We start from the raw sequence: 21,961 nt of genomic DNA, 5'->3' as shown, positions 1-21,961 counted from the left end.
GGGCTAGCGTGCAGTGGTATAATCACCACTCACTGCAGCCTCAGCTTCCCAGGCCCAGGTGATTCTCCCATCTCAGCCTCCCAAGTAGGCGCATGCCACTACACCCAGCTAATTGTTTGTAGAAATGGGGTCTCACTGTGTTGCCTAGACTTATCTTAAATTCCTGGGTTCAAGTGATCTGTGGGCCTTGGCCTCCCAAAGTGCTGGGATTACAGGCATGAGCCACCACTCCCAGCTTTTTCCAATGCTCTTCTAACTACCCCATATTCACAGAGCCAAAGCCCATGTTCCTAATCTCCCTACAATCCTAGCCATGTCAGGACTGCTGCGGGACAAACCTGTATCCTTAAGCTCACAATCTGAGGGAGGATGAGGCTTCAAAAAGACCCCAAAGAATGTCACAAGGAGAAGGCAGAAAAGGGCAACTGGCAACCCCAGGCCTCACAGGGCGGGAGCCACAATATGAGACTCAAGCCACACAGGAGGGGAGAGGTCATCCCAGCCAGGGCCCTGGAGGTGGAGCAGGCAGACCCCCTGCTGTTGGATGCTTAGGGAAGGTAGTATGAAACAAATGTGTCCAGGAATATATCAACAAGGCCCACTCAGACCATGGCTGCCTCCTCCAGGAATTTACCCTAGACTTCTGCAGCCCCCACTTCTCTCCCCATGTCTTTAGTTTCCATACTGCTCCATGGCAGCTAGGAAGAGAGAGAAGTGGCATATGGTAGTCACAGTGGGGAGACGATGTTAAAGTCCCTGGTAAAGAACTACAGCCAGCCCAGAGGAAAGATGGCAGTGACAGTGACAACCAAAAAGTGAAATCAGTCCAATCTCTATTTCCTAATGAGGAACCACCTGCAGGAAGCAAAATCCAAACCCTCCATTCTGCAGGTTCCTGGGCTATGCATCGGGCTTCTTACTGATCCCCAGGGCTTGGAGGGAGCAATTAATGCTACAGGGTGAGACCTGAGGGTGGAGAAATGAATGTTTCTTGCTGCCCAAAGGGAGCCTTGAAAATCCTCCCACAGCCCAGAGTCAGCAGGAAAGCCAGGGCTGTGAAGGAGTAAGAGTGAACCACTCACTGCACGGAGGAAGATTTAGGTGCTAACCGCTGTCATTGGCAGCACATGCCCACGATAATCAGGTTATGGATTATTAAATACCCACTGGAATTATTTAGAAGACTAATCAGAAAGCATTTAGAACAACAACGGTGCTAAAAAGAAGACCGCGAACTGCGGCCCACATCCTGGAGAGCTGCCCTTGGCTCCTGCCTGCTTGGGGGAGCTGGGAGTGAGCTGGAGTAAGAGCAGCCCCAGGGGAGTCGAGTGAAGCTTCCTTGACAGAGCTGAGAGGAAGGCTGGACTAAAACACAAGCCAAAGCATTTGGAGAATTGTGTATACAGTCTCTAACTGACGGCCCAGGGTCAGAAAAAGGAAAATCTTTTTGGTTTTTCTTCCTCAAACAAGCAATGGTGGTCTGGCTGGAGCAGGGTGTTACCCCTTCTGAATTGTAAGCAAACAAGTCCTGCTGAGACCTTGGCCAAAATCAACTTCCTCTCCTGGTGTATCTCTCTGTCTGTGTCTCTGGTTCAAAGGGTGGCCCTTAGGACAGATATCCTCCTTGCATATTGCGGCCTTGTCTCCTGGTGCCCCAGGCCAGGGGGTGGGGTGTGGAAAGACTTTGATGCTCTATCTAGAACAGGGGTCAAGCAAACCATGGGTCAGGCCAGATCCAGCCCACACCTATTCTTGTACTGCCTGTGAGTGAAGAAGGATTTTTACATTTTTAATTGGTTGAAGAAAAATCAAAAGAAGAACAGCATTTGGCATGTGAAAATTATATAAAATTCACGTTTCAGTGTCCATAAATAAAGTTGTATTGGAACACAGCCACGCCCATTCATTTATATATGGTCTGTGGCCGCTTTCACGCTACCGTGGCAGCGTTGTGACGGAAACCATATGTATGGGCCCCAAAGCTGAAAATATTTACTAGCTGGCCCTGTATAGAAAAAGTGTGCTGGGAGGTCTCTGTAGAGCCTTGTTATTATCTACAGCACTCCATAAATTTGGTGCTTTAGGGCACTATGCCCTCAACAGAAACTAGGAAATTCTGTCCCTTAGTCCATGTCAGAGGCATGGGACCTGCAGAGGGGAACAAGCCACTCTAGGTCTCCTTTGCCTGGCACAGTGTTGCAGTTCAGTGAGCGTTTGTTGAGCATCTGCTATGTCGCAGTCCCTGAGGGCACCACATGGGCAGGCTGCTGTCCCTACATCACAGTGACTGGGCAGCCAGTGTAGAGACAGGCACGGAAGTGGGTCGCCTGAGTGTGACATGGTCAGTGCAGAGGAAAAGCGGTCACAGGCTCTGTGGGAGCGTGGAGTGGCACCTTAGGTTCTGAGTGGGCGTTTATTTGTTGAGCCTACCCTGGAATCCTGGAGTCCTGCTCTAAGGAAGAAATTGACCGAAGAAATGGGAAAGTAGCAGTTCTGTTAATTAGTTCGTGAATGAAAAAGCTCCTGGTACAAATTACCCAGTAGAAATTGTTACACATAATGAGCAAAACAGTTACCTTGTTAGAAAAATAATAAAGACTTGAATCCTGAGTTGGTATTATAAGAATTCTGTGAGATTGACTAATCTACTAAGAAGAACAGTTTCCAGGTTTTAAATGATATGTTTAAAATAGCCTTTTGGCAAGATGCTAAACCACGGCCTAGCATGCTACCATCTGTATAAGAGGGGCTGTGCATTAGTGTTCTTTTATGAGCATAAAGTGTCTCTAGGAGGATATATAAGAACCTGATTGACTGTCCCAGAAGGGGTGCTGGGTGGCTGGGGATGGGGGTGGAAGGTGGAGGGAGACTTTTCATACCCTTATTTTTATAATTTGCATGATTTTCACTTTATTTACAGGCATTTATTTAGGATAATTTTTGCTGTTTTGCATATCCATTTTAACCTTTTGAATTTTGAACCATGTGAATATAGTACCTATTCAAAAAATATTACATTTAACGTAAAATAAATAGCACATGTTTTGCCATTATCTCTCTATGGTGTTTTAGGAAAAATCATTTTCTCCTTCTCTCTCTCTTTTTATTTTTATTTTTTGAGACAGGGTCTGACTCTCTTGCCTAGGCTGGTGTGAAATGGCTTGATCTTGGCTCACTGCAACCTTGACCTCCTGGGTTCAAGGGATTCTTGTGCCTTAGCCTCCCAAGTAGCTGGGACTACAGGTGTGCACCACCACGCCTGGCTAATTTCTGTATTTTGTTTTTTTAGTAGAGACAGGGTTTTGCCATGTTGGCCAGATTGGTCTTGAACTCCTGGCCTCAAGTAATCCACCTGCCTTGGCCTCCCAAAGTGCTAGGATTACAGGCTTGAGCCATTTTCCTCTTCTTTCATTGAACAAATGAGGCTTGATTTTCTACCATTAGCGAGGCACTGTTCTAGGCCCAGAAATTACATCTCTGGGCCTCTGTTTCTCTGTTTCCTCATCTGTAATGTGGAGATACTGGATCATCTCTGGGGCAGAGGTCTTCAACTTGAGCGTGCATCGGACTCACCAAGAGGGCTCATTAAAACACAGACTGCTGAGCCACAGCCTGAGTTTCTGATTTAGTGGGTCTGGATGGGGGCTAAGAATTAGTATTTGTTATTTCCCAGGTGATGCTGGGGCTGCTAGCCCAAGAACCACACTTTGAGAACCCACCGAGGGTTCCATCTAGCGTTCTGTGCTTGTGAATAAACTATATTCTAGTTCTGGAAATGTCAACGAATAAAGAATAGCCTCCTGCAACTCAGAATGTGAAGTAATCCCTTTCCCTAGCAGTTTGGGAAGATTTAACAAAGCAAACATGTCAACAGAAGTTCAATTATCTAGCTTCCATTCTACCCACAGGGCCATAGAAGAGAGACATGAAATCAATAGTGCTCAAAGTTGGGTGAGTTTCAACAAGTAATTCTTCCTGGGTGTGGTGACTTTGTGTAAGCCTTTTAAGGAAGGCTAAGTGGAGAGGTTTAAGCCTGGTAGAGCATTGTGAAATAGCCAGGCCTAATGCCCAAAGGATAATACTGTTGGATGTCACTTTAAGGCCCACTACAACTTATACCTTTCTTACAAATTTAGCCTGATCATTGGTGAGTTCTGGACAAGGACATGATGTCCCAGCATGAACTCCTGCACCTGACTTTTTGCCTTTGTTCATGCTATTCCCTGTCCGGAATACCCTTCCTGGTCCTCTCCACCTCTGTAAGCCCTATTTGTCTATCAGGACTGAGGTGCAATCTGACTATTCTTCATGAGAACGTAAGAACTTCTTAATCTATACTGAGTATCTTTTTCTGCCTGTCTCAACTCACTGGCATATTTGATCATTGCTTTCTAATTTTTTCTCATTTGTTGATTTATTCATTCAATAAACACTGCCCTTCCTTCAGCAAATCCTTATTGGAGTCCTACAATGTGCTGGGCATTATGGTTGGTTTGAGGAAGAGACTCCTAGGTAAAAATAGACCTGGTTCCTGCTCTAATAGAGAAAGATCCGTTAATCAAATAATTGCACTGGTGGAAGTACAATTACAAGCAGAAGAGGGTAGTCTGAAGGAAAGGAATATGGTTTTATGAGAACATATAAGAAAGGAATCTGATGTAGACTTGGGTATTGGGGTCAGAGTGAACTTTCTGAGTGAGAATGTGTAGTTTGAGCTGAGATCTGAAGGATACCCAGTGGCGGGGAGGAGGGGAAGAGCTCTCCAAATGGTGAGGGGACATCATGTACAAAGGCCGTACAGTGGAAGGGAGCATGGCAGGTTCAAGGAAAGAGCTCTTTGAAAACAGCATCCAGTTTGGGAGAGATGATGTTGAATTGCCTTTGAATATGGACGTGGTGACATAGAGTAGGCAGCTGATCAGGATCTCAGACCATCTGAGCTGGGGGCAGCCTTTGGGTGTCAGGAAGGATGAGTGGTGGATGAGGCTATCAAAGGAGCGAATATGTGTGAGGAAAGGAGTGGGTGTCTCAGACTGGTCATAAGCCCCAGTGGGCCAGAGCATTTCAAGGAAGGAGAGTTGCTTCCCACTGGCAAGGCAGGGAATATTTCTCTTATTTCTCCCTCTCTCCCTGCTCACTGTCTTCTGAGTTCTGGTCTTAATTATGCCTCACCTGGTTGCAGCAAGAGTCTGCTAATTCAGTGCTTCTCAAATTTTAGTGTGCACGTGACTCACTTGGGGGTGGGCATCATCTCAATAAAATACAGATTCTGATTCAATAGTTCTCAACCAGAGCCTGAGATTCTGCATTTCTAACCAGCCCCCAGGTGACCTGGACCACCCTTTGAGCAGCAAGGTTCATTAGTCTCCTTGCTTCTGAAGCTCAGCACTCTCACGCCCAGCATCCTTTCATTGCTGCAGCCATCCTTGGCCAGCCTCCCCTTCCACCCATGGCTCGCCTTCCTCCACCCTTCACTCCACCAAATGCAACCCCTCATCTGAAGTTTTCCATCTCTTTCTCTCATAGTTCAGAAAGGGACAGACCAACTCAGCTCACTCCCAGGTAGAGGGGGACGACTGCAGTGGTCTTCAAACTTTTCTGTTTAAAATCCTCCCTAAAAGAATCTTTTAAAACTCTTTGCCCCTTCATACAGTTTTAAGTTTACACACACATTTTTTAATGATACATTTGCTGAAGGTACCATTTCCAGTACGTTGTAAACATTGATATTTTTAAGCAAAACTATTACATCACTGTTTTAAATTTATCCAGTGGAATCTAAACACCATAGCAATGTAATACCTCCCGTCATCCATTTTAAAAACGCATGAACACCCTCTTTAATAGTCAGTTTTCCTTTTTCTTCTGGAAATTGTATTTTCATTTCACTTGCCCTATGGAATTTTATCCTGATGTGATCTGTGTAATATATTTTTATGCTTGGAACTTTTTCAGTTGTTTCCCTACCATATTTTTCTGTAACAATTTTATATAAAGTTGAAACTTTTCTAATTTCCTAAAATCAAAAGATCTAAGTATTAAAATGTTCTTCTGGTTTGAGTTATCACAATTATTAATAGTACACAGTTGATCAAAACATTAAATGTATTACTAATTTGGATAAATAGTAAGCATAAATAGTTAAATTATATTGAAAATGCATCTCTAAATGAAATGGTGGTACTGGGTAACTTTTTTGGGGGGGTGACTTTTTAAAATAAACTTTTTTTAATTGACATACGACATACACACCTTTATGTATATGACCAGGTCATAGTGTATAGCTTGAATTACAGCAGAGTGAGAATGACCATGCAGTTACCATCCAGGTCTAGAAATAAAATATTGCTGGTGCTGAGCTATATTTTCAATTTCATTATCCATGGAAGAATATTATTTATTACTAGCATGAGACAAGGATCAGCATTTATTGTGTTTCCATTTTTCGTTCTCCCTGGTGCAGTACATGAGAAGTTTGCCCTTCTTTTTGTAAAGGTGGGTGATTAGGAAGGAGAAGTCCTAAAAGGACAGCTTGCACCTCTGCCATCCATGAGTTCTAGAAAGAATTTCAAGTTAAGGATCTAGGAATTGAACCTCTTTTTTTTTTTTTTTTTAGATGGAGTTTTGCTCTTGTCACCAAGGCTGGAGTGCAGTGGGACAATCTGGGCTCATTGCAACCTTTGCCTCCCCGATTGAAGTGAATCTCCTGCCTCAGCCTCCTAAGTAGCTGGGATTACAAGCACCTGCCACCAGGCCCAGCTAACTTTTGTATTTTTGATAGAGATGGGCGGATCATGAGGTCAGGAGATCGAGACCATCCTGGCTAACATGGTGAAACCCCATCTCTACTAAAAATACAAAATTAGCTGGGCGTGGTGGCAGGCATCTGTAGTCCCAGCTACTCAGGAGGCTAAGGCAGGAGAATCGCTTGAACTCAGGAGGCGGAGGTTGCAGTGAGCCAAGATCGCACCATTGCCCTCCAGCCTGGGCGACAGAGCGAGACTCCATCTCAAAAAAAAAAAAAAAAAAAAAAAGAGATGAGGTCTTGCTATGTTGCCCAGGCTAGTCTTGAACTCCTTAGCTCAAGTAATCCTCACCTCAGTCTCCTGATAGGTGGGGGTACAGGTGCGTGCCATCACACCCTGCTTCTCTTATTTTTACCTTTTGATTACATGCATCTTTTTCCCCTTTGTAATTATTGATGCGACTCGTCACCTTTTCTAACTACATGCTTGAGAGCAGGTCTATGTCTTAGTCATTTCTCAGCATTGTGCCTTACGGTTAATAGGTGTCTAATAAATATGTGTTGAACAGATAAATTGATTAATGCATATCTTAAACTTCCTTATATTTCCCACGGGTCCTAGAATAGTGTTGGGCTTTCAATAGCAAGGTCTCAGAAGAATGGATGAATTAATCAATGAACAAAACAATGAATTAACAAATCAATGAACTACTGAGCCATTGAACAATGGCTCGAAAGCAAGAGATTTTGGGCCGGGCGCGGTGGCTCATGCCTGTAATCCCAGCACTTTGGGAGGCCGAGGCGGGCGGATCATGAGGTCAGGAGATCGAGACCATCCTGGCCAACACAGTGTAACCCCGTCTCTACTAAAAATACAAAAAAAAATTAGCCGGGCGAGGTGGCGGGCACCTGTAGTCCCAGCTACTTGGGAGGCTGAGGCAGGAGAATGGCATGAACCCCAGGGGGCGGAGCCTGCAGTGAGCCGAGATCGCGCCACTGCACTCCAGCCTGGGCGACAGCGAGACTCTGTCTCAAAAAAAAAAAAAAAGAAAAAAAAAGAAAGTAAGAGAGTTCGCATCTCATATGAGAGTGAAGATCTGCAGACTCAGTGAAAAGGGTGTGGAGTGCATGACACTGGCTATTTCTAATCGAGTCTCCTGTTTCATATGTATATATATGTGTATATATATGTATATATGTGTGTATATATGTATATATGTGTATATGTATATATATGTGTGTATATATGCATATATGTGTATATATGTGCATATATGTGTATATGTGTATATGTGTATATATGTGTATATATGTATATATACACATATATACACATATATATACGTATATATGTGTATATATACGTATATATATATATATATATACACAGAGAGAGAGAGAGAGGTGCAGTTTTACGCTGTTACCTAGGCTACAGTGCAGTGGTGCAATCGTAACTCAGTGCAGCCTTAAACTTCTGGTCCCAAGTGATCCTCCTTCCTCAGCCTCCTGAGCAGCTGGGACTACAGGCGCATGCCACCACACCCAGCTAATTTAAAAACATTTTTGAGACGGGATCTCCCTATGTTGCCCAGGTTGGTCTCAAATGAACCTCGTGTCTCAGCCTCCCAGGTAGCTGGGATTATATATTTATTTTTATCACTGGTCATGGTAGATATCAATTGCTCATCACAAAACATCCAAATAAATCCTTTCCTGTCTTTTGCATCTTGCCTTGCAGGTGTGAGCGACGTCTCCTCACCACAGTGCTGTGTGGTCCGTACCTCAGCCAGGAAAAGGATGTGAAACCCCCCACCCTGCACATGAGTGGTACAGGCCAACAGGAACACCTGGCTCCAGCTACGTTCACAGACATGTCAGCCGTGGAGTAGTGCCGACACTTTCTCTCAGCTTCTCAGGGTTTCAGTCCTTTTGGGTTTGTTTTATTTACCTTTTATATGGTTTTGTGGCTGGACGTTCACAACCAAGGCAGACAGCATGGGTGACCAGCAACTGTACAAGACCAACCATGTGGCCCATGGTAGTGAGAACCTTTTCTACCAACAGCCACCACTTGGCGTCCACAGCGGGCTGAACCACAACTATGGGAATGCAGTAACAGGGGGCGGAATGGAAGCGCCTCAGGCCTCGCCCATCTCCCCCCACTTCCCTCAAGATACACGGGATGGTCTGGGCTTGCCTGTTGGCTCCAAAAACCTTGGCCAAATGGATACCTCGAGGCAGGGAGGGTGGGGAAGTCATGCAGGGCCTGGAAACCATGTCCAGCTACGTGGAAACCTGGCCAACTCAAACATGATGTGGGGGGCACCAGCCCAGGCTGAGCCCACTGATGGCTACCAATACACCTACTCCCAGGCCAGCGAGATCCGGACCCAGAAGCTTACCAGCGGTGTCTTACACAAGCTGGACTCTTTCACCCAGGTGTTTGCCAACCAAAACCTGCGAATTCAGGTCAACAATATGGCCCAGGTGCTGCACACTCAGTCAGCAGTGATGGATGGAGCCCCTGACAGTGCCCTCCGCCAGCTGCTGTCTCAGAAGCCCATGGAGCCCCCAGCACCGGCTATCCCTTCCCGCTACCAGCAGGTGCCCCAGCAGCCTCACCCTGGTTTCACTGGTGGGCTCTCCAAACCAGCTCTTCAGGTTGGGCAGCACCCTACCCAAGGGCACCTGTATTATGACTACCAGCAGCCTCTGGCTCAGGTGCCAGTGCAGGGAGGACAGCCACTGCAGGCCCCACAGATGCTGTCACAGCACATGCAACAGATGCAGCAGCACCAGTATTACCCACCACAGCAACAGCAGCAAGCCGGGCAACAGCGTATCTCCATGCAAGAAATACAGACGCAGCCGCAACAAATTCGCCCATCACAGCCGCAGCCGCCGCCGCAGCAGCAGCCGCAGCAGCTACAGCTGCAGCAGCGGCAGGGTTCAATGCAGATACCTCAGTATTATCAGCCCCAACCCATGATGCAGCACTTGCAAGAGCAGCAGCAGCAACAGATGCACCTGCAGCCCCCTTCTTATCACAGGGACCCTCACCAGTATACCCCAGAGCAGGCACATGCTGTCCAGCTGATTCCCCTGGGCTCCATGTCCCAGTACTACTACCAGGAGCCCCAGCAGCCCTACAGCCACCCCCTCTACCAGCAGAGCCACCTGTCCCAGCACCAGCAGCGTGAGGACAGTCAGCTGAAGACCTACTCTAGCGACAGACAGGCCCAGGCCATGCTGACCTCCCATGGGGACCTGGGGCCTCCTGACGCAGGAATGGGAGACGCAGCGAGCTCAGATCTGACCCGGGTCAGCAGCGCCCTCCCCCATCGCCCCCTCCTATCCCCCAGTGGGATCCACCTCAACAACATGGGGCCTCAGCATCAGCAGCTGTCTCCCAGTGCCATGTGGCCCCAGGTATTCTCCCAGTGGAAGTTTCTCTCAATGCCCAGTGTGCTACAGGGTCAGCCAGAGCTGAGTCTGCAGTGCTCAATCCTGTCTCCAAGCCCCCTCAACCCTTTTGTTCTTTACTCATTCCACAGACATTAACCTACACGTGTCACGCACTGTCTGTGCCAAGCACTTGGAATACAAAATCAATCTCTATTAAGTCCTTTGGCCATGGAGCTTATAATCTGCTAAAGAGATGGCCAGAGTACTATATCATGCCCTAAATGATTCACGTAATGGTCAAGACCTTGAGTCACGTGCCAGGGGACCACACAGTGTTGGTGTTTCAGTTCCCTTGGATCTGTGTGCTCTGGATATGCTCTGTGACATTGGTCCCCCTTTGGGAGGGAGACCACATTATGACAGCATTTCTCAAAGTATATTGCTCAGAACAGCCATTCCACAGTGTTTAATGGATATTGCTGGGGAAACAGTGAGTTCTCTGGATAAATAAACTAGGGGGTTCTTTTTTTTTTTGAGACCGAGTCTCGCCCTGTAGCCCAGGCTGGAGTGCAATGGCGCCATCTTGGCTCACTGCAACCTCTTCCACCTCCTGGATTCAAGTGATTCTCCTGCCTCAGCTTCCCAAATAGCTGGAATTACGGGCGCACACCACTACACCCAGCTAAGTTTTTGTATTTTTAGTAGAGACAAGGTTTCACCATGTTGGTCAGGCTGGTCTCAAACTCCGACCTCGTGATGCGCCTGCCTCACCCTCCCAAAGTGCTGGGATTACAGGTGTGAGGCACTGTGCCCGGCCCCTTTTTTCTTTTTTTAGACAGGGTCTTGCTCTGTCACCCAGGCTGGAATGCAGTGATGCGGTCATAGCTCACTGCAGCGTTGAACTCCTGGGCTCAAACGATCCTCCCACTTCACCCTCCCACATAGCTAGGACTACAGGTGCATGCCACCATGCCTGAGCACTTTCATTGGTTTGGTTTTGTTTTGTAGAGACAGGTCTCCCTATGTTGCCCAGGCTGCTCTTGAACTCCTGGCCTCAGACGATCCTCCTGCTTTAGCCTCCCGAAGTGAAACAGGGTGCTGTACTGCAGGACTTTTTGTGACCTTTAATATGGTAGTATGCATCGTGAGTCTCCCAGATACCATGTGTGATTGTGGAGATGAAAACCTTAGCTGCCCACGTGATCCAGGCTGGGAAAGTAAATAAGCAAAACTGTCTGGTATGAGACATTAGGGAGTGGTGGTGACTGTGGACTAGAGAGCAGATGCCCCATCCCATGGCATTCTCATTAAGGATTTTTAAAAAACAGTCTAGCCAAACAAACATGTCTGCAGGCCGGTTCAGCCTGTACACCATGATTAACCCTTGATTAGTTCCCAAAAGTATTTGACCAGAAAACAGCCTACTATGTGCTGGGCACTTTTCATGCCTTGGCTTATTCCAAGGCATACAGTCACATGACAGCAGTGTCTGAGGAGGAGGCAACCCCAAATGGGAACTGGTTGGGTAGAAAGAAGGTTCTGATGGAGGTTGAAGGCCAGAGATGAACTTCCCCTTGAGTTTGTTTTGTCTGGGGCTCAGAACTGGTGGTAACTGAGAGCCTTTGTAAATGTAAGAATGAGATGATTTGGCAAAGGCTCTTTAAGAAGAATTCCAGGGCCGGGTATGGTGGGTCACACCTATAATCCAAGCACTTTGGAAGGCCAACACAGGAGGATCGCTTGAGCCCAGGAGTTCGAGACCAGCCTAAGCAACATAGCAAGACCTTGCCTCTACAAAAAATCAAAAATTTAGCTGGGTGTTGTGGTGCACACCTGTAGTCCCAGCTACTTGGGAGGCTGAGGCAAGAGGATTGCTTAAGTCCAGGTGGTGGAGGCTGCAGTGAGCCATGATCATGCTACTGCACTATAGCCTGGGTGACAGAGCAAGACCCTGTCTCAAAAAAAAAAAAAAAAAAAGAATTCCATCAGGGGGTCTCCTGGCATAATGCTGTGTCTTCCAACTCTTTCTTCTGTGTCCCTTATGGGAACGCAGCCTGTCTATGCACAGAGTGGGTGCCCTGGGAGAACAGGAAAGAACACGGTGGGAGGTTGCATCCTGGTGGGCTTGTTGTGGCTCGCAGCAGCTCCAGGAGTGGGGCAGTGGTCCCAAGTCAAGGAGCAATTCAGGGACAGAAGTCAAATGCAGAAGAGCGAGGGAGTGAGTGGACATGAGTGGGGTCAGCACAAGGCAGACAGCAGAAAGAGTCCTGGAAGAGTACCTGGTGTTCCCACTGCTCAAGGACTTCTCCCTTCAGAACACGTTTTTTTCTCTTCTTTTTTTCGGTGTCCTGTTTGGCTCAAAATTAGATGCACCCACCTGATGGGAGAGCCCAGCCAGGGTCCCCTGAGTCAAGGTAGGATGAGTGGAGGCTTGTTGGTATTTTGGGAGACTGGGAGGATTTTCTGGGGTGTCTCTCATGATTCATTTCTAAATTCCAAGTCATTCCTCGAAGAAGTGTGTAGAAATAATAATAGCAGCTGTTGTGTTTGAGTGCATACTATGTGCTAAGCACTAGGCATTATGTATAGTAAAGTAACCTATGAGGGTGGGTATGATTACGATGTGCCTATACTCAGTAAGCACTCAATAATTGTTAGCTATTATGATTGTTACTTTACAGATGAGAAAACTGAGGCTCAAAGAGCTTAAGGTTACACATCAAGTAACAATGCTGGGATTGACTGCAAAGCCCATGTTCTGTCCACTGTGCATTCATTCAGTATTTATTGAGTGCCTACTGTGTGCCAAGCATAGAGCTAGGTTTTGAGAATGCAGCAGTGAAAGTACAGACTTGCTTCCTTATCTCATGGGCATGGTCAATAAAGATTTAGCCAAACCTGATAAACTGCTGAAGTGTGCAATACGGCGGCTGCCCCAGGAGCTTGCACAAATGTCTCTAAGTGGGGAGGCTTTTGGAGGAGCTGGGCTCAGGCTGACCCTGGAAGGGTAATAAGCTATCGTTCCCAAGTCAAAAATCCATTGCCTGAAGGCTTGGCGTGAAGAAGGACATTTTGTTCAATTCTTGCATGACTTTGAGAAGGCCTTTTCCCACTCTGGAGCCTCAGTTTTTCATCTATAAATTGAACTTTGTTCTCTAAAGGGCATTGGGGTGATACAAGTGGTGCCATGGACAATGGGATCATTGGATGAATGAAATGGGTTTGTGGTGGGTATGAGGTCTTGTGGCAAGTCACTTTTTCCCCTTCCTCAACGTATGTGTCCTCTCCATTTGGCTCTACCCTTGAGCAGTGGCCAACCCAAAGGAGCGTTTGGGGAGCAGTTTGATGCCAAGAACAAGCTGACATGCTCCATCTGCCTGAAGGAGTTCAAGAATCTGCCTGCCCTGAATGGCCACATGCGGTCCCATGGGGGAATGAGGGCTTCCCCCAACCTCAAACAGGTTAGCAGGAGCCAGTTCCCGGTCCTTTCTAGGCCGTGTGCTGCTTGCTTTGCTTTGCTGCCGTCAGAGAGTGATGTGAGCCCCATGCGGGACCTGGCGAGGCACAGTCCTCCCTTGACAGGAATGCTTAGGCTTTGGCGCTGGGAGCCAGCCCAGGTCAAGCAGCCCCACTTCCCCAGCTTTATGATGAGCAAGGGTCAAAATCAGAGGCGCTAGAAAGCCTTTTAGGGCATCCCAGCCTCTCTCTCTGCCTCCTGGAGAAGACAGCAAAGGAAAACATGTAAATGCAATATTATTTTTAAACTTCTGCTGCTTGACACACCCAAGACCAGGCCCACTGGGGCCTTCCAGACTAGTGGTCAATGGCCAGAGAAAGCTAATATAATCATCTGGCTCTCAGCCAGAATTTTCTGTTTACTGATGCAGTGGTGTTTGGCTCAACAGCCAAAGATCCTTCAATACCCTCTGGATTATCCAGGTAGGATATCCAGATAGTAAACTATCCACAAATTTTAGAGTTAGATTAAAATCAAAAAATTTTCTCAGAATTATTTTAATATTGTTACTCTTAATTTAAATCTATGGGATTAAATCTCTGTTGACCAGAATTTTTGATTACCCAAATCACTCCATCTCCTGGCCATGCCAGATTATGTTTTTTAAAAAAGCTTTTGTCTTTACTTGTTAAAAGTACATGTTTTGTATCTCCAGTGTGGTTTCCTGACCTGAATAAAATTTAGGATGGAATGCCTATTTCCATTTGACAAATGAGTAAACTAAGGCCCATAGAATTAAAAACTCCTACACAAGATCAAACCTTTTTTCGGGCTGATTACAAGTCCGTGTCCTTTTCTTTAAAAACATGACAACCACACAATTTTTAAAAAATAGTTTAATATACAAGTAATGCATGGTCAAGACTTTTTAACTGTAGAAAATGGAGTCCATGGCCTCCTCCACCATCAGCTGGCATCACTCCAGCCAAGGGACTCAGGATTGCAGGAAGGAAATCGCCCTGCAGTGTTTCTCTATCACCCACACCTGATGTCCTGGCACCTTTTGGGAAAAGCAAAGTGCATCCCCCTTGTGAGAGCTGCTCTCAGCCCAGGATCAAAGCCTTTATTGTCTGTGTAGGAGGAAGGAGAGAAGGTCCTGTCGCCTCAGCCCCAGCCGCCACTGCCGCCTCCGCCTCCGCCTCCGCCTCCGCCGCCACCACAGCTCCCTCCCGAGGCAGAAAGCCTCACGCCTATGGTCATGCCCGTGTCTGTCCCTGTCAAGCTTCTCCCGCCCAAGCCCAGCTCTCAGGGGTTCACCAACAGCACCGTTGCCGCCCCCTCCGCCAGAGACAAGCCAGCCAGCTCGATGTCGGACGACGAGATGCCTGTGCTCGTGAGGATGACCCTCTCTCCCCCACACTCACCCCAAGGGGCTGCCCCCCGCACGCCTGCTGTGAGTTGCTGCTCTGCCCCACCTGCCGGGGTGGGGACGTCCCTTTGCTTTCTTGGAGATGGGGTGGCCCTTCCAGAGTCACTGACCTGAGCTCGGACATAGCTTGGTCTCTCAGGGCTGAATCCCTGTGGCCCCGTTGGGGACCCCATCCTTGTTCACACTACCTGCTCCCCATTAAATGCTAAACTAATGGCCTGGGTTAGATTCTGAGAGACCCGAAAGTGTTCCCAGGTTTAAACAGAGATGATCATTCAGCTGGGAATCACTGGGACAATCATAGCCATTATTGAAATATGGAAGTACTCTATCCCAGAAAGTAAGCAGCTATTGCCCCAGGCCCTGGCCCCTTCCCCAGGATCTCCAGACCTCCCAAATCCACAACCAAAGAGGTAAACACTGGCGCAGCAGGCTTCCAGGCAATAGCCCTGGCATCCATTCTGACAATCAGCCTTACCAGATGCTTAATATTGTGTCTGCTTAAATACCCTGGAGAACCTAATTCGTTAAAGTTCCCAAAGTAGTTCCACTGAGAGCCACCCACCTCTAATCTCAGGAAAGCAAAGAGATTTGTTTTTCTCACTCACTGTTCTCCTTTCTCCAATTCTAAGTGCTTCACTCAAACAGCCTAACTTGCCTCTGGGAAGGGTTTCCCTCTCTGTCTGTCTGTCTGTCACTCTGTCTCTCGGCCCCTAGGGAATTTGTGACCTGTGTGGTTGGCAATATCAAACCTACCCCCTCCCCACAAAGTGGCATGTTGGGTCATATTTGTCCTTAGAAATAGGTAGCTGCTGAGAATTCAGGAGGCATAAGGGTAGGCTGGGCCAGGATAGAGGGAGAGAAGATAATGAATACAACTAGAAAAGTCCAGAAAAAAACCTTTATGGTTATCTGTGTAATATCAAATCCTCAAAAGAATAGAAACTGATGGAGAACTGGGGAGAAGATTCTCATAAGCTATCAGGACTTGGGGGTCAGCAACAGGCAGAGAGATGAAATGACACATCCAAGCTCCCTCTTTGCCCAGGGAAGTTTGTGCTTTGGCGGGAGAAACAGTGTTTCCTTGGGGAAATAGTTCCCTTGGGGAACTCTCAATTAAGGTTCATAGTCACATGGGGGTCAGAGTCCCAGGCACACACCCCTCCCCCGACCCCTTCAAGATGGTAAGAGAAAGACAGGGGCAGACAAGAAATGGATGCCTTAAGTGTGACTGGATAAGAATACACCTGGGTAGCCAAAGTCATTACGGACTGGGGAGGGGCAAGGGAGTTTGCTCAGGAGATCATCATTAGAGTTCTGAGCAGGGTTTCGAAGGAAGGGATGAATTTGGCTTAATGGAAGGGTGAGAGAGACCTCCTTGGTGGGGGCGGTAGGCTGAAGTGGAAGCATGTAGGTGGGACTGAATACATGGGAACAAGGCCCTGGCACTTAATGTAAAGAAATTAAAACACCCGGGAAGGAGCCCTGAGTGCCCATCTCAGCTTGGCTCCTAGCCAGCTGGGATGAAGATAGCTGAGACCTGCCTCCACTCAGAGCCTCAGTTTCCTCCCTTGACCTTGATAGGGTTGGACTCATCAGTGGTTCCCATCCTTCTCTGTGGGCAGCTTTTTAAAGTTTTCAGTGCTTGGCCTCACCCCCAAAGTGTCCAAATAGCTTGGTGAGGTGGAACACTGTAAGTGCTTCCTCTCAAGTGACAACCATACATGACATCCTGGGTGGCTTCTCTGGCCCAGTGGCTCAGAGCCTTGCCTGGAGGATAGGAAAATCCAGGTTTAGAGCTGGAGTAACAGGACAAGAAGCTGGAGAGAGGGAGCCCAAAAGGGACCTCTGGCCCTGTGATCAGAGGTCTGGATTGCAGTGCCGCGTTGAGATCGTATAAGGTCTGCATGTTCTTGGATGACCTTGTCTGTTACCCGGGAACAGAGTGTATCTTCAGGGCTGCTCCCCTTCGGGGGGGCACAAGCCTCCTTCCCTCATTCTCCTCAGCCCCTCTCTTGCCTCAGCCTCAGGCGCTGAGGAGCCCTCTGGTGGAGAAAAGAGGCGGTTGAGCGCGCTGGCCTAAGGAGGGTCCCCTGAGGGTGAGGCGCGGGGGTCGGGGTGGGGGGAGGGGGTAGTTAGGAACCTCACTCTGGAGCCGGGAGCCTGGGACCCTCTGCCCCTTCCTCCTTTCCCTACTCTCTACCTCCCTAGACTCCTCTCCTAGAGGCCAGGATGGCACCGTGGAAGGCAGAGAAGCTGAGGGAGAAGCAGAAGGGGGCAGAGCCTGAAGCTCTGGAGGGAGAGGTGTCCAGAACAGAGGAGCCCATGGGGCAGGTCACATGGCCTGGAGGCAGATGGTCACATGACCGTAGCCAGCCCTTTCCCATCACCCCCTGCTGCTTCCTACCCAGGCGCCACCCTGGGCTCAGGAGTCTCCAGGACCTGCAGCTGTGACTGGCCCCTGGCCTGCAGGGCCTGAGAGGGCACCCCAGACTGCCCAGAACCTTCCCTCAGGTATCCCCGTGGCCCCTCCCAACCACACGGCCTCTGCAGCCACACCCAGCTCTCGACTTTTGTGGGCTGATGCTACCACACAACCCGAGTCTGTTTCTGTTTGGCTTTGGCATGCCCTGCTCATCTGTTTACGTGCCTATGTTTACTTATTAGTATATATGTATCCATGTGGCAGATCCTCCTTCCAGACTATGCTTGGTTCCGCTGCCATTAAAATAAACTAACTCTCCTGACAGGAAGCCAACCTCAGAGAAGAGTTTGCTACAAATAAGCTACGAGTTCTGGGAGCAATAGTGAGGGGTGGTGACGGGGGAGGTTAACCAGATCCGTTTTTAGGTGAGCACATGGACGGGCCCTTAGAGGTCATCGAGGGCTCTCCCCCATGCTGAAAGTGACCCAGGAGAGCCCGGTGTGGGTCGCTGGCCTTAGGAACCTTGGCTAGGCTTGAACTCCCACTTCCTGCCTCACAGGTCTCGGTCCCAGCTTCCCTGAAGAGATTATTCTGTCCCCTTCTCAGAACATGTGGTATCTGTTCCTGATGTCCATCCCTGGGGAGCAGTGGGGGAATTAAAGAGCCCACTCAGCTGGATTCCACTCAAACAGATGGGAATGCAGTGATAAGCAATAAAGAATTTGAATTTATTACTTCTTGCCCACCCACTATTCCTACCACCCCCAGCTCTTTCAGAAATTAGGGATTTCTTCCAAAACCTTAGTTTTCTCCCTAGTCTAGCAACCAGAACTCGCTTTGCCTGAAATGGATATGGTCAGAATGTGGGGGCGTTGGCGGTGGGGGGTGGGTCGAGCAGAAGGGCTCTCTGCTTAGACAGTAGAAGGCCCCCTTCCCTGAACCTGTGGAAATGGCCTGCGGGGGAAGCTGAAGTATTCGAATCAGATCGTTGTTCCGGTTTTAGGAAATCCCCAGGAAGCATCAGCCGAGTGTGCCCAAAGCCGAGGAGCCCCTCAAGACCGTGCAGGAGAAGAAAAAGTTCCGGCACCGGCCGGAACCACTCTTCATCCCGCCGCCGCCCTCCTACAACCCGAACCCCGCCGCCTCCTACTCGGGCGCCACCCTGTACCAGAGCCAGCTGCGCTCCCCGCGCGTCCTTGGGGACCACCTGCTCCTGGACCCCACCCACGAGCTGCCCCCTTACACGCCCCCACCCATGCTGAGCCCGGTGCGCCAGGGCTCGGGGCTCTTCAGCAATGTCCTCATCTCCGGCCACGGCCCTGGCGCCCACCCGCAGCTGCCCCTGACGCCCCTGACGCCCACACCACGGGTGCTGCTGTGCCGCTCCAGTGAGTCACCCCTTTAGTGTCCTCCTGGGCTCTGGGTGCTGGGTAAAGTCCTGGGACACCTCGTTTTCTTTAGCTTTCTCATTTATCCCACAGACTTTTGCGGAGTATTGGCTGTATGTAGCGCATACTGCTGGGTGTTAAGAAAGACTTGGAATATACAGCCCTTATCCTCAAGGGAATCGCAGTCTAATTGGGAGACAGATGCATAAAGTGATCACTACAGTCTCTGGGATAAGGAAACAGTTGAAATGTTCACCCACTTTCTAAGACTGCCAGCAATGATCGTGCAAGAGAGAAAAAAGGGGCCGGGCGCGGTGGCTCACACCTGTAATCCCAGCGCTTTCGGAGGTCGAGGCGGGTGGATCACTTGAGGCCAGGAGTTGGACACCAGTCTGGCCAACATGGTGAAACCCCGTCTCTACTAAAAATACAAAAATTAGCCCGGCATGGTGGCACGCAGCTGTAATCCCAGCTACTCGGGAAGCTGAGGCAGGAGAATCGCTTAAACCTGGGAGGCAGAGGTTGCAGTGAGCCAAGATCACGCCACTGCACTCTAGCCTGGGGGACGAGAGCGAAACTCAGTCTCAAAAAAACAACAACAAAAAAAAAAACAAAAAAGCGGGATGTGGTAGCAGGCACCTGTAGTTCCAGCTACTCAGGAGACTGAGGCAGGAGAATCTCTTGAACCCGGGAAGCGGAGGCTGCAGTGAGCCGACATCGCGCCACGGCACTCCCACCTGGGCGAAGGAGCGAGACTCCGTCTCAGAAAAAAAAAAAAAAAAAAGAAAGAAAAGAAAATATACTCAGTAGATGTACAAATAAGATTAGGTATTACATGCAAGATCAAGCCTTGACATTTTAGCATGCTTTATAAAAATCAAGCATAGAGAGGCTAGGATCTCTTTCTGGAGCAAGAATAATTGCATAGAAATCATACCGCTTAGCAGACCATTGTGGGACAGCTGGCTTCTCCTCACCCTGTGTGAGAAATGGGTAACCCTAAGTTGTTTAGCACCATACTCCACCTAGCTCCTGGAAACGGTCAAGGGTAACTCTGGTAGGAGTTGGGTAGGAGAGGAGCTCTATTATGGCTAGTTAGGTAACTGCTCATTTGCTTTAGTCTTTTTCAGCATTCCTTCCCTGTTGACTAGTGACCTCTGATTTTTGTGTTTTAGACAGCATCGATGGCAGCAACGTGACGGTCACCCCAGGGCCTGGAGAGCAGACTGTAGATGTTGAACCGTAAGGAAAAGTCAATTACTCTTTAGAACAGAAGCCTCAGCTTCTTGAGAAGTGTCGTTAATACTTTTGTAGTCAGAGGATTACACTGAGAGCAATTGTAGAAATTGTCGGATCGTGGTTATTTCTTGAGTACTGTTGTTTCCCTACACAATGGTTGCCAGTATTTCAAGGCCTTTGCCAAAGACTAAATACATAGTCAAAGCATGAAGCCCTGTATGCAGAGAGCCTAGTGTCCCTGTGCCTGGCTCCACAGGCAGTGCTTTCTCTTCCCCAGTGACACAGGCATCTCCCTCAGGGTGGCTCATTCTTTAAGAGGCTCCTTCTGAATGTCTTCACTTCCCCCCTCCCCGATTCTTGGCCAGTCCTCCAAATGGGCTTGTTAAGTACTTTAATTTTGCATAGGCAGTGGGTGGTATTAGGAGAGGCAAAGGTGGTTATTTTCATGGATAGGCACAGAAAAGAGGCCAGGTGGTAGAGTGGTGAGTAGTAGATTGAGTCAGCAATCAAAAAACCTAAGTTTCAACACCATTTTGTAATTTGATCTTGATCCAGTTAACCTTTCTAGGCTTTAGTTGACTCGTCAAATGGGAGTAATTATTCCAGCCTTGCTTACATCACAGATCTCTGTGAGGTTCGGATGGGATGATATCTGTGAAAGTGATCTGAAAGAGATAAAAAAATTAATGCTTTGTATTTGTCCCCCTTTTTATGTGGTTAAATGGCACCATTGGCCATGCTCTGGGAAACTGTTTTGTTGGAATTAATCACCCTCCCTTTCCCAGTTACAGGGAGCTGTAAAAGCCCCAGGCCGACTGCCCCCTTGCTCCTAAAATATTTCTCCCTAATCTTAAAGCTGTTCCTTATTCCAGTGAAAAAGCCGTGTGTGGAATCTTAGGGTCACACTGTGAGGAAATGCCCCTGCATTCTTGCAGAAAGAACTAGTTTCCTTCTTTTTCAAGTTCCTGACAGTTGCCCTTGGCCTGAGCCATCAAATTGAAGACCACATTGTTGTTTTTCTTCTTGTCATTTAAAGTCGCATCAACATTGGCTTGAGATTCCAAGCAGAAATCCCCGAACTCCAAGATATCTCTGCCCTGGCCCAGGACACACACAAGGCCACACTGGTATGGAAGCCCTGGCCAGAACTAGAAAACCATGACCTCCAGCAAAGAGGTATTGGCATATGGGAAGAGCTGGGTGGGAGAGGTTTGATTCTCTCACTGAGATCACTGGCTCTGGGATTGGTGTGTTTTCCGTTACACTGAGCTCTCTCTGATGCATTGGCTTCTCCTTATTCCCAACAGTGGAGAATCTTCTGAATTTGTGCTGTTCCAGTGCATTGCCAGGTGGAGGGACCAATTCTGAATTTGCTTTGCACTCTCTGTTTGAGGCCAAAGGTGATGTGATGGTAAGGAACCATGAAAAAGAGGCTTTACAAATTCCTGAAGAGTATTTTCCCAAGTTTCAATATTGTCTCATGTACCATACAACCAATTTGTCATGACCAATTAGCGCATGATGACCAATCAGCACGCCTCCCTATTCCTTCTCTCGGTGAGTAGGTCAGGATGTTAAAGTCTGTAGAAAAGAATCTCCAATTGGATTTCTGTTTCCACATCTGTTCCTAAAGTTAGAACTGTGGGTACGTCTGTCCTAGGACATTAGAATTTCTTTTCCACATCTTGGATTTCACATCAGAAAACTGAGTCTCCAGTGATGGAGGTAGAAGGATTTACTGAAGCAGAAGTTGGTCTAAAATAGCCTGTCATACTCTGCTGATTCTTCTTCCCTACTATGGAAATCAGCCAAAGTTTGATGTTTACAGAACTCTTTTCTCCTCTAACCAAAATAAAGTGTTTACTGTTCACCA

At 48.1% G+C, this 21,961-nt stretch overlaps 1 protein-coding gene across 45 annotated transcripts in view; it reads left to right on the top strand.

Annotated features, from left to right (window-relative positions):
• Nucleotides 1-21,961, top strand: part of TRERF1 (transcriptional regulating factor 1) — a 292,890-nt gene that overhangs the window by 239,093 nt on the left and 31,836 nt on the right. For 18 of the 45 annotated variants that reach the window (XM_063633061.1, XM_055264111.2, XM_063633054.1 and 15 more), the window contains 8 exons: nt 8,484-10,174; nt 12,518-12,564; nt 13,461-13,611; nt 14,746-15,060; nt 18,465-18,849; nt 20,025-20,091; nt 21,125-21,264; nt 21,396-21,499. In XM_063633061.1, coding sequence (XP_063489131.1) covers nt 8,741-10,174; nt 12,518-12,564; nt 13,461-13,611; nt 14,746-15,060; nt 18,465-18,849; nt 20,025-20,091; nt 21,125-21,264; nt 21,396-21,499 — 2,643 coding nt within the window. In that variant the 5' untranslated portion in view covers nt 8,484-8,740. The remainder of the gene's footprint in view (nt 1-8,483; nt 10,175-12,517; nt 12,565-13,460; nt 13,612-14,745; nt 15,061-18,464; nt 18,850-20,024; nt 20,092-21,124; nt 21,265-21,395; nt 21,500-21,961) is intronic. The other 27 variants (XM_063633077.1, XM_063633073.1, XM_055264121.2 and 24 more) reach the window with 4 other exon arrangements.

The sequence above is a fragment of the Symphalangus syndactylus genome, chromosome 23, assembly GCF_028878055.3.
Source record: "Symphalangus syndactylus isolate Jambi chromosome 23, NHGRI_mSymSyn1-v2.1_pri, whole genome shotgun sequence".
Lineage (NCBI taxonomy): Eukaryota > Metazoa > Chordata > Mammalia > Primates > Hylobatidae > Symphalangus > Symphalangus syndactylus.
This window is presented reverse-complemented; position numbering and strand designations above follow the sequence as displayed.